Source organism: Esox lucius, chromosome 16 (genome assembly GCF_011004845.1).
Source record: "Esox lucius isolate fEsoLuc1 chromosome 16, fEsoLuc1.pri, whole genome shotgun sequence".
NCBI classification, from domain to species: Eukaryota; Metazoa; Chordata; class Actinopteri; order Esociformes; family Esocidae; genus Esox; species Esox lucius.
Genome location: NC_047584.1, coordinates 17,445,922 through 17,458,105, shown reverse-complemented (window position 1 = coordinate 17,458,105; position 12,184 = coordinate 17,445,922). Strand labels below are relative to the sequence as shown.

The following is a 12,184-nucleotide window of genomic DNA, read 5'->3' as shown; positions in this document are numbered from 1 at the left end:
AGAGCAGCGCTCTGGCTGCAATTCTCCCATGCCCCTCAGCTGTACACATCCATTCTCTACGCGGTTGGCTTTAAGTGTTTATGGTGCTCCCGCCCTGCAGAGGCAACACACACACAAAAAGCAACAACGTCCTGGATTCTTGTGTGTCCCGCTGTGGGGAAGGAATTAACGGGATCGCCTGTGTTTAGGTGGACACCATGGAGATGATGCGACACCCTGAGGAAACCACTAACATGAGGAGACAGACGGTGGCCTCCTACTTCCGGGTATGCACCTCCACATCACCGCGCCAACCGTCGCTTTCAACAATGTTTCATTTGCTTCTAATGCAGTGGTTGTTGTTTTTTAACATTTCCGGGTCAGTTTCTGTCAACCAGGGAATAAGAGTGTTAGCAGACACAATGGCAGAACATAATCACTGGGGAACCTGTCAGCACTGCGACGACAGAAGGAAACGATGCACATAATAATCCTTGTTTGGTCTTGTTTGCCCCTCCCCCGTCGCCGCGCTTTGTCTCCTCAATGTGCTGGCAGTACTCCCTGATGGATCTGCTCTCTAAGATGGTGGTGGGTCAGCCCCACTTTGTGCGCTGCATTAAGCCCAACGATGACAGACAGGCGCTGCGCTTCTGTAAGGAGAGGGTGACGGCGCAGCTGCGTTACACCGGCATCCTGGAGACAGTGAACATCCGTCGCCAGGGATACTCCCACCGCGTCCTGTTTGAAGAGTTTGTCAACAGGTACCAGCGCCACGGGGCTGCGCGGCCCTGCGCTAGCTGTGCACATACGCTGAGTTGCTGAGACAGCCCCAGAGATGGGGCAGAACAAGCGCACCGTGTGAGCTACATCACACAAAACACGGCTTCCTTAATTAGATAGGAGTCAAAACTTGAGCAGAGCAAGAGGCTCGCTAATTGGCAGTCATTAGTTATAGCATGAGACTACATCCTACTGTACATCTTTCTTAACTGGGTGGGTTCATTTTGTAGGACTCGGAAATGAGGGCAGAATTCAGATTGAGGGTGAGGATAGGCATATTAGTAGATTGCACTTTACTATTGATGGAGTGGGGGGGTTTTGTGCTCCGTTTCCTGGAAATGGTCCAGTCCATATCTGACAGGGTTACATTATTCCTTGGGTGGTTAATGTGAATAAAGAAATTGGGTTACTTGCTTTGTTAGATTTAATTTGTCTTTGTTTTCCATATTTTTTGGCAACATCTGTCAGTGTCTGCGGTATACGAATTCCATCCACTGAATCAGCCTAATACACCTTAAGCTAAGATATAAAAGCAAACCCCCAAATCTGCTATTTAAACCTTCCTCAGTCCTGTCAAGAATGGGATACTGTACATACTCAGACTAGGTCCTTGGGAAAACGTAGGAAACTTACGTTTGATCAATTATCCTTTGAAATATATTCCAGGCACCTCCAATGGGGAGCTTTAATATGATATAAAAATGTAATTAGCTTGGGCTTGTGGCCTGCGTGAAAAGCACTGAGACGGCTGGTTAGTTTCGCTGCTCTAGGGGAGCTTTTAAAAGATTGTGTGTTTAATTTAGCCCAATTTCTCGCTTAAAACCTTGAATGACCACATGTCGATCTTCTGCCTGTCCTAATTCTCTGACAGTGTTGGTCTGGCTACTTTATTTGACAGTTTGAACAGTTTGGTGTTAAACATGAGGGCATGCATCACTCGACAATGGCTTGTTCACCTTAATTTGGAAGTACTAGGTCCGCTTGCGTGCATGTGGGATTGTGAATTTGGTGAGTTTGAACTACTTTCCTATTATTGCTGGAGGAGTTGGGCCTATTTTTAACCAGTTTATTGTTTAAAGATTAGAAGACCATACCCTGGCATTCTCTAGCTTTCTGTGCCCAGTCAGAAACCTTACCATTGAATAAATCCCATCGCATCCAAGAAATAATAGTGACAGACTCCATAGTTAAACTACTCCTTTAGTGGAAAACTGATTTAAATGTGTGCTCTCATATCAAAGACTTGTCTGATGTTGCCAAGGAGTGTGCTTTGTATTTACCATCAAAGAAATAACAGGTATCAACAGGAATTAGAATGAAAGGCTGTAGAATGGGGTGGGGGGGTTCAAAGAAGTTTTTCTTCCGACTCGATTGTTATTGTTCTTTTCTTTGACCAACGCCAGAACACAAGGGATGAACCAGCAGTTTGCGAGCCTTGATGTCCCTGAACAAACAGTTATATCAGCTCTGTCCTATGCTGGTGTTTTATAAACTGTGACAGGCGGGACAGTCAAGGGTCCTAGACAATGAAGTAGAACCATGCACTGAAGCTGATGAACACAGATAGGCCTTGATGGGCATCAACTGTGGCGATTGAAATAAGAGAGCAGAGTCCATTTGTAAGAGCTCGGACAATAGGCCTCTGTTAGGGGCTCATGTCTCACTGAGTAGTTCTTTTGTTATTTTTTCGCGCTGTGGGTGGACCCATGTCTCACGTCCACACATGGTCGTTTATTGAATGTGGATGGAAATGTATTTATTTTAAAATTGAGCAATTATTAAAAAATTCAGACAGTTTGTGAACTGTCTGAAAGCACTAATCACATCCGAAATAGGATTAGTTATGATAAAAAACAGATATATTTTCCTCCACTCTTTCATAGGTATTACTACCTTGCATTCCGGGCTCACCAGATGCCCAACACCAGTAAAGAGAATGCTGTTGCCATACTGGAGCGGGCCAAACTTGAAAACTGGGTCTTAGGTAAAACCAAGGTAAAGTGATGATGTTTAACTATATACATTCTAGTGATGCTCCAGAACTATGGAGGGAATTTAAACTTTGGACTGGACTGAGGTATGTTAATTATTAAAATGTATTACTTATCTATTTTGTACCATCAATCTATACACTACCCCATGATGACAAAGTGAAAACACATTTTTAGACATTTGTGTCAACTTGAAAATTAAAAACTGAAATATCTCGTACATAGGCATTCAGACCCTTTGTCACAACACTCAAATTGAGCTCAGAAGCATATTTTGTCCCTTGATCATTCTTGAGATGTCCCTAGAATTTGGTTGGAGTACATCTGAGGCACAATTCATTGATGTGATATGATTTAGAAAAACTTACACCTGTCTACATACATCCAAGAAACTCAGTAGACCTCCCAAGATAAAAATGTGTAGTTCTGGGAAAGGTTATAAAAAAAAATGCTAATGAATTGAAAGTTCATAGGAACATAGTAGGCTCAATCACTGTGAAATGGAAGAAGTTTAGAACCACTGAGACTGTACCTAGAGATGGGCAAATTAAGTAACATTGCAAGACAGGCCTTGGTCATGGAGGTGACCATGAACCCAATTGCCAGTCTAACAGAGCTGGAGTTTATCTGCAGAGATATGATGAGTTACTGCTCATTACCTTGCTAATTCCATCCCTACAGTGAAGCATGGTGGTGGGAGCATTATGCTATGGGGATTCTTCTCAGTGGCACGGACTGGGAGACTTGTAGGATTAAGGGAAGGATGAAGAGAGCTCCTTGAAGAATGACTGATCCAGAGTGCATAGGACCTTAGACTCGGGCAAAGATTTATCTTTCAGCACGACAGCGACTCAGTGGCTTTGTGACAAGTCTGTGAAAGTCTTTGAGTTGCCCAGCCAAAGTCCAGACTTCAACCCTGTGGAACATCTGTGGCAAGACCTGAAGCTTGCAGTTCACAGACGTTCCCCATCCAATCTGAAAAGGCTCTGAGAGGCTCTGTAAGGAAGAACAAGAAGAAGAAGATCGCTCCCTAAGGCGTTTCTACTGAATAAAGTGTCTGAGTACTTATGTACATGGGATTTCAAAATATGTTTTAGTTTTTCTATGAACATGTTTTTGGTTTGTCATTATGTGTTGTGTGTAAAATGTAATTAATTATAGATTAAATCTATTGCACAACAAAATGTAGTCAAAGTGAAGAGTTTGAATTCATTCCAAAGGCTTTGTGTATATCTTTTACATCTTTGTTAAAGACTGTTTGTACCTACTTAATTTAGTAAAACCTGCTTTCTAGTATCAGTTTTTTTGTTTTCCAACTGATTGTATCTTAACATAAATGTCCTGTGAACTACTGTAGTCCAGTGGTCTCAGAAGCTGCTTCTAGTGCACATGTACTCCTGTACTGCTTTCAGCAAAAACTCTCTCCTCCATGTCTCAACACCGTTCCGTCTGAAAAAGATGTAAAAAATGCATGAAGGTGAATGCAAGTCCGGAGAAGGGCGGCTGGCGAATGACTCAAAGGTCATTGTGGTCTCCGTGGCTGTCGTCATAGGTGTTCCTGAAGTACTACCACGTGGAGCAGCTGAACCTGCTGTTGAGAGAGGTGATCGCGCGCGTGGTGGTATTGCAGGCCTATACCAAGGGCTGGCTGGGGGCGAGGCGCTACCGCAGAGAGAAGGAGAAGAGGCAACACGGAGCTGTCGTCATCCAGTCAGGTAGCCATCCCCCTTGGCCTCATCCAGACTCCATGACAGCTTTAAAAACTTGAATTGAAAACCACTGTGTGACCTGTAGCCAAAAAGCAATGCCCTAGACAACAACGCCTCTGATTGTTCGAAGTGCTGCGGCTCATTGCCACCAGGTCATGCTGTGTCAAGAGTGGGATGTTGTATTGTATACAGCAGCATCTGCGCGTCCTGTTTCACTCAGGCTGATCAGTAGCTTCTTCCCCTCTGTAGCATGGAGGGGCCACACTACCCGGCAGGATCTCAAGCAAACCAAAAAGAAGAGGGAAGAAGCAGCCATTTGCATACAGTCAGGTAAAGCGTTGCAGACATGGTTTCAATGTTCTCAGAAGTCTCAAGCCCCTTAGCAGGGCACTTCTTAATTGTTCATGCATTATTGTGTTTTAGGGTTTTTCTTTATATATTTAAGGAGAAAAAATAAACAGAAGCTTAAAAACCTTTTATGGTTTGTTGAAATACCTATTTGATTTTAATAAGCATCCCATGAAACAGTAATAATTCATTAATAATCTATAAGGAAAGGCTTTTAAAAGTTTGGGCAGCATTTGGTCCCCATGTTTCCGCAGAACAGTGCATATTCAGATCCTTTCCCCCTTTCATCTCTCTCCCAGTTAAGGCTAGAGAAGGGCTTATCCCTTCTGTTTCCTCACCACTTCCTCTCTCAAATTCCCCGTCTATTACAGAGCTCTCACATACCAGAAACAAGATGCCTTTTTATACTGTCAACCTTTTCATCTGAAATGTAAATTAATTCTTACTCAGTGTGCCTTGACGAAGATCAAAGTAGGCACATTAACCTTTTGTGGGCCTCCCCCACTCCTCTGAGCCTCTCACTGGAGGACAAGGGACGGTGCCAAGAGGAGGGCTGGGGGAGGAGACTTGGCATTGTTTTTGTGGATCCTAGCGGCTGCCCTCATCTGGCACATGGAGCATCTCAGTCGCCTGCACACCTTGTGTTAATGTCCTCCATTAAAACCTGTGTAAATAACACTGTGGAATGGGTAAATAGGTTTCTTCAGGGTGTGAGAAAAAGCCCTGCTGTCGGCCCTCTCTCTCTGTATGTCTTTGTGGAAGTGCACATTGATGTGTTTCTGTGTGGGCAGGAGGGCTGTGGAGAAGGCCAAACCTGACATAAGGGGTGGGGGGGCTCAGCCCCCCGACGGAACACTCCAACACGGTCATATTGTGTGTTCACTGCAGCTTATAGCCTTTGAGGTGGGCTGCATTTGCATTTTTAAAATAAACAGATGCCTTTCAAATGTATGAGCCTGGTGGCTCCTTAGATCTCGGCAGGTCCTGGGGGGCATGCTAACCATCGATCAGATTAGACCGTGGAAAATAGAGCTGCTCAACAATGTACTCCAACATTCTTTTCCACTGTGTGTAATTTTACAACTAAAACACAAAGCCCTTTGACTGAATACCACCACATGCACTGTTTAGTACCATCCATTAGGGCTGATGTTCCACACCTTTTGTTGTGAAAATTAAAGCCTTTTTTTGTATTGATAAATAAACAGATGTACGTTTTGCACAGACAAATTGTTCAATGTTTATTATGAGTTTGCACCATATACTGTGTGGAACTGATAATAGTCACTGTACTGTATCCGCAGCATACCGGGGCCACCAAGTGCGTAAAGACCATGAAATCCAGAGGCGAAAATCTCACCCAGGGGCAGGAGTCTACACCGACCAGCGTTTTGGGTCAGTTCGTTATCCCTTAACCAATCTTTTATCTAAGGGCCTATTCACAGTACAAGGGTTTAATTGAGATTAAAAGATTTACTGCTATCAGAAATAAGTCTGTATATCAGAATGTTTCTATGCAATTGCTCTTTTTAATCCGATAAGATATGGCTTCCCCATTAAACCAAGAAGTTTATTTTTTTTTCTTCTCTTTTGGTCACAGCAAACATGTTTGTGGACCTGGTCCACTGTGTAGATAAAGATTTTGACCTGGGCACAAGATTATATTTTTGCAATGTTGAAGTCCTGTGACCGTGTGTTGCATCGTTTGCCCAGCTCTGTCAGACCAATGCGCTCCTGACGCAAATGGGAAATGAAAAGTGTATCTACTTACAGTTCCATCCAGAATTATTGGAACCCTAGGTAAATATGAACAAAATAGACTGAAAGATATTGTGGTTTATCAGTTTGAGCTTACAGTCAAAAACAAAGAAAAAAAGAAAACATATTATTTTATTCAAACTACACAATCACTTGGCAACACTAGAAATTATGAACAAAATGTAATTGATGTATGTTCTGATTACAATTTCAAGGGCTCTTTCGTTGCTGAAGTGGTCATCCATGACATCTTGTTTTGCTGATATTGGCACTTATCCACTTACTTGGAAGCAGGTTCTATAATCTGACTAAATATACCTTTTAAAAAAGAGCCATGGTTATGCAGAACAAACCTAATGCTCACTGGGAAGTATGGTAGTGGACCTGTGACAGCTCAGAGCTTCTACTTAGTACTAAAATCCAGGGGTGCCAATAATTGTGGCACACATGTATTTGAATAAAATCATAATTTCTTGATGATGTTTTTCATCCTTTGGGGAAAAGAGTAAATTAAATGTTAGACTACTTGGTTAAATGTTACATTAATATGAATTCTTGTGTGTAAGATCAAACTCATACTAAATAATTACATTTGTTTCACAGTGTTTTTTGTTCATATTTACCTAGGATGCCAGTAATTCTGGAAGGCACTGTATTACTTACATTTTATAAAAATGTAAATGTTTTCATGAAAACTCTTGTTAATGTGAATAGACCTTAACAATGTTAACCCATGTATCTGTGTGTGGTTGATGTATCAACAACATTGGTGAGTACTGGGTACACCAAGAGACAGGAGGGACCTCAGTGAGGTTTCCTATTGGGACAGTTTTCAGTCTTTTTAGGGTTTTGTTTCATTTGCTGTAGTTTTTAATTAATCAATGTCTCTGAAAGATGATTAAATCTAAGCCTGGCGTTCACCCATGCCAAGCTCTTTCTCCAGTCATTACAGGAGGACCACCAGTTGAGATACAGTCATGGGGCAAAGAGTTTGGCATACCAGTCACTCAACTTAAGCTCTACTAGGCCGACTTCTTTCCTGCCCTCTTTAATGTACTGTTGTTTCAACAACTGGAGAAAGCTCCTCCTCTAGCACCACCTCTCCCTTTTATGAATGTAATAAATATCTTTCCACCAAGATAGCGTAATTTTCTGACCGCAAACAGGGCTGTGCTCTGACCTGGTCTCCAGATGTAAGAGCTGAATCCAGTTTGTGTTTACTCAGCATATGGGCAGGCCAGTCATTAAGGAAATATGTGCAAAGCAGGAGAGCAGCAGCTGAGCAGCACTTCCCATAATGTCTGGCTACTCTGGGCCCAGAAGTCCAATCCAGCTCTCACACACTTGGTCTTTCATTTCGTCACCCACCAATATTGACATTCAATCATTTTAAAATCTGAAAGGTGTCCACTCACATGTTTAATATGGTTAGAAAGAGAAGAAATGTACGTAATACTTGGATTAAATATTATTGCCATCTGATGCACATCTCCTATTTTGATGGAAGAGCTGAAATCATTATTCATTTCAACTTTTGTTGACTTTGTCGGTCAAGGGCGCCAACGTATCTCTCCAGACTCTAAGACTAGATTTCCACATCTGAAAATGTTATGCTTGTTGTATACCCAGGCTGAGAGGTTTTTTCTTCCGGGAATTTTTCTCCATGTTTACAATCATATTTCTTGGTGAGAAAACTTCAAACCTCAACTTAACAATTCTGTTTAATCAGTGTTGGAATCGCTCCATATAGATTTATTTTGACGTGATCTGGCCCATTTTTTCCTTTTAAGATTTGTATTCGCACGCTGTAATTTTCTCATTTTATATCTCTCATTGCCTAGCACACACTGTCTATGTTGGTGTCCATCTCTTTAGGTTTCTGTTGAATCATGCTGCCCAACCTGGAGTGTATTCCACATATTTGTCTTCTACGGGGTGTCAGTAGTGTGTCCATCATATTAGAGGGTAGTGTAAAAGGTTACTGTGAGACAAGAAAAATGATGGTAATCCTTACATAAGACTTTGGGTTTAATTTTTCATGCTGTACCATATCAAATCAGTTGTAATGGATGGTTTAGGATCAGGGCTCTAAACTCTTTTCTCACCTCTGTAGGTATGATGGCAGTCACAGAGAGATGGTAAGTTTATATCAGACAAATTAATATATTTTTGCATGCAGCTCTGGCTACAGCTATGTATAAATAATACTGTACTTCTACAAAGCCCCTTGAACATAGATTATTCGTTAGAGTTTTTTGTGTCCTTGAGACAAAAGACTTCTCTTGCTCCACACTCCATCTCGGAGGAGAAACAGGGTGGTACGGGAATGGGAGAATCAAAAGGCTGGAAATTCACGGCTGAGAATAAATGCTCGCTGTTCCCTGAGGTGATTTGTCTTTGCGCTTCTCTTTCTACAGATGTTAGATCCCTTTTTTAGTAAAGACCTGAGGTTCTTTGGTAGCACTTTGATATCCTGCTCGAATTCAATATGTGAAATAGAAGAGCCACTCCGTGACTTGGAGCACATCACAGTCTTTGAAGTCTGATCCAATTTTTGCTGCTCACCATTTGATGTTGAAAGGATGAAATGAGGAAAACGTACAGTTTTTGCCAGTAACTCTGCTGAGCATATGTAAGATTAAAAAAGCAAAATCCTTTGGAGGATGTACTTAGAAATGTTAAGCAGATTAATACTTTCCTATAGCTCTTTTATTCAAAGATAAAAATTAAATATGAGAGAAACTGTGTGTGCTGTTATTTTCACCCTCACAATTAAGTCAGTGTGCTGCTATTTGCAGCGAGGTGGGGGCAACTGAAAGGCCTATGCTATTGCATTAGCATGTGATTAACGTTGCAAAACACATTAATGGCTTCTAGTAAATGTGTCTGCCAAAACAGTAAATACAAAATAAATGAGTGAATCCAGTATGACTAAGAAAAAAATCCGAAAGATTCCTGCTGTTTCTTGTGATGTCTGACTGTGTATTTTTCTGGTCCCATTGACACTAGCCTTCTTGCTGTGTTTATGCCTCGTCTTTAAAGGTTGCCCCCGACAGCCATGATAGACAAGTGAGAGACGACAACAGAGACAAAGGCAGCGGAGACACAATAGTGAAGCCTTGCAGGGAGACAGGCAGCCTCCGAGACACACAGTGTAAACAAGGTAAGCCTGAGCACAGAGCTGGCGGGCTCAGGTAATTACACAAGGAGACAGGAGAAATCCCGCTTTAATGGATAAAGTGCCATTTTTAATACAGGTCCCCTTTCAACCTTTCATCCCTGCCAATCCTGCCTGTCATTTGTTGTCTACAACAAAGGGATGGAGCATTATGAGCGATCATTTCTGTGGTATTTTAATAACCTGGGTCAGCTCATCATAAACGACGCGTCATCGCTGAGGTTTTAGGAGTGGCACCAAGCACTTCAAAGACCCATCCTCTAGCGCGCGGAGCCCTTCTCTAAAGATCCCACCAATGGCTCTAATAGACCCACATAGTAACAGTGACATGAACATACACAAACCCTGATTTGTTGAACATATGTTTGGTTTGGTTTTTTGCCCCAGGCGCTGAATTCCATTAATTCGTGCTGCCTGGGAGGCTGAGTGGGTGGCTGAGCAGGGGGCTGCTGATTACGGCCGTCATCCAGCCCCACCGCTAGCCTCCCCGGGTAACGGGGGCCCGGCCCTTCATTAATGTTATTAGGAAACCCGAGGTAAGAGATGGAGGTGGAATACCGTTTAGCAGCGCGGACGGGAGATTACCAGGATTAGACATGATAATATAACACAGACAGGGCTCTCCAGCGGGCGCGGGATTAGTGTCAGCATGCCACAGCAGGTCTGGGTTAGATAGCGGCTAATTCGGTAATGCTGGATACAGGTGACCCCTCGCTCTGAAGCGTCAACCGCTGCTGACGAGGAACTGCCTTCAAGAATTCCTGATGTGTGAACATGAATATGAAGTGAAGTGCTGGAAGGAACAGTAGTTCCGTTTAATTTAATTCATTGAAATATGCATTTAAAGTGTTGGCCCTGCTCTAGTTCCCCGGCCGTATATCAGCCAAAAGAGTTCAGCAGTTATGCCATTGTGAACTGCAAACAAACATGTTTTTTGTTTGGGAAAATATTTATTATTACTAGCTAGGTGTATTAATGAGGTTTGAAATTGCCTTCTGCTGAGAGCAGGAAAACTGGTTTTAGGGCTAAATGCCGTGATAAGCCATGGGCTTTCCTAATGCTTTACTTGTGCTGTTTGCAGAGAACACACAGACAAGACGTTCAGGTATTCATTATCCTTTTCCTCCCCATTTATGTTCTGAGGTCTGCTTGTGGCTCCAGTTGCATTCAGGAAACCATATTTGAATATGTTGAGGGAGGCCATGGTGGCTTAGGCACCCAGGGCACACTTTGATCCCTGCAGATGTGAGGCCTTTTTTGTCCCGAGGTTGAGCAAGTCATGGAAGCCTGGCTCTTCCAGATGTTTGGAGACCAGGCTTCTTCCTGTGTCTCATCCTGCTGTCGCCCCTGGTGATCACTTATATTCTGGGGCTGAGGTGAACCTAGAGTGTTTCAGTACGCTAACGGAGAAAGTCGAAAATGGGCCCAGGAAGTTTAAATCCGCTTTGTGTTAGGCCAAAACCGCTGTGGCACGACCCGGAACCTCTCACTGCATTTGATGGACGCTAAGTCGCTCTTAAGTAATTTGACTGAGCCCAGCTGTGCAGACCGGGCCAGCCCCCTTTGTGCTTCAAAACAATAAAAGCAAGACAGCAGGCGATTACCCGGAGTGTAAAAGAGGTCTGCTCCAGTGTATGTTCAACACAGGGCTAAGGTACTATCCTCCAGCTTTAGCCAGATACCTGCAGTGCTCTCTTTTGTTGCGAGAAAGAGGAAGCAGAGAATTAATACACCGAACAGACACAGCCCTCCCTCTCATGTCTTAAATGTCAAACTTTGATTTGTAGCATTTTGTCACTGAGAAAGTTCAGTAAGGCGCATCCACCGAGCAGTCATGTACACAGAACACTTACAGTACGTAACTTCTCTGTACCTGTTTTACCGGCCTGAATATTAATACAATATCTCAAAATGAGTCACGCAGATGAGCGGCTCTGCGAGCGACGCGTCAGCGATATGATCAGAGGGCTGTTTACGCTCCTCAGTGTGGTAAACAGGATGGGGCTGAGGATCAGTCAGAGGCTGACTTTATGGTTTATGAAAGCTGAGCTACTTATGTTAACAGGCTTTTTGAAGATGATGGTGCGGGTAAACATACATGTCAGAAGTGAGACAGTGATAAAGAGGAGTCACAACACACAGACCAATTACCGCTCTGTCTAGAAGGCTCTTAACCTGGGCTTTTGAAGACTAGGGAAAATGGAAAAATAAAAAGAAGACATAGTAGCTTTGAGGTTTCCTAATACTTATTGGTTATAGTTCTCAACATAAACTCTATAGGGTGTGCTAGTCAATGTGCATTGATTTGGTTGGCGGCCTGAGCTGTGCTGCAGCTGTGAGCCGGTCAATGGAAACCCGGTATGAGGACATGATGGTATTCCCCGGCGGCAACATGTGAAAACACATTCACTGTGCCTCCCCACTTTCCTACCATGCAAGAT

At 43.0% G+C, this 12,184-nt stretch overlaps 1 protein-coding gene across 4 annotated transcripts in view; it reads left to right on the top strand.

Annotated features, from left to right (window-relative positions):
- myo3b (myosin IIIB) overlaps window positions 1-12,184 on the top strand; it is a 69,098-nt gene that overhangs the window by 40,886 nt on the left and 16,028 nt on the right. For all 4 annotated transcript variants that reach the window (XM_020054522.2, XM_020054520.2, XM_034286983.1 and 1 more), the window contains 8 exons: window positions 189-266; window positions 535-740; window positions 2,643-2,754; window positions 4,303-4,465; window positions 4,709-4,789; window positions 6,112-6,202; window positions 8,679-8,703; window positions 9,608-9,728. In XM_020054522.2, the coding sequence (XP_019910081.2) occupies window positions 189-266; window positions 535-740; window positions 2,643-2,754; window positions 4,303-4,465; window positions 4,709-4,789; window positions 6,112-6,202; window positions 8,679-8,703; window positions 9,608-9,728 (877 nt within the window). The remainder of the gene's footprint in view (window positions 1-188; window positions 267-534; window positions 741-2,642; window positions 2,755-4,302; window positions 4,466-4,708; window positions 4,790-6,111; window positions 6,203-8,678; window positions 8,704-9,607; window positions 9,729-12,184) is intronic.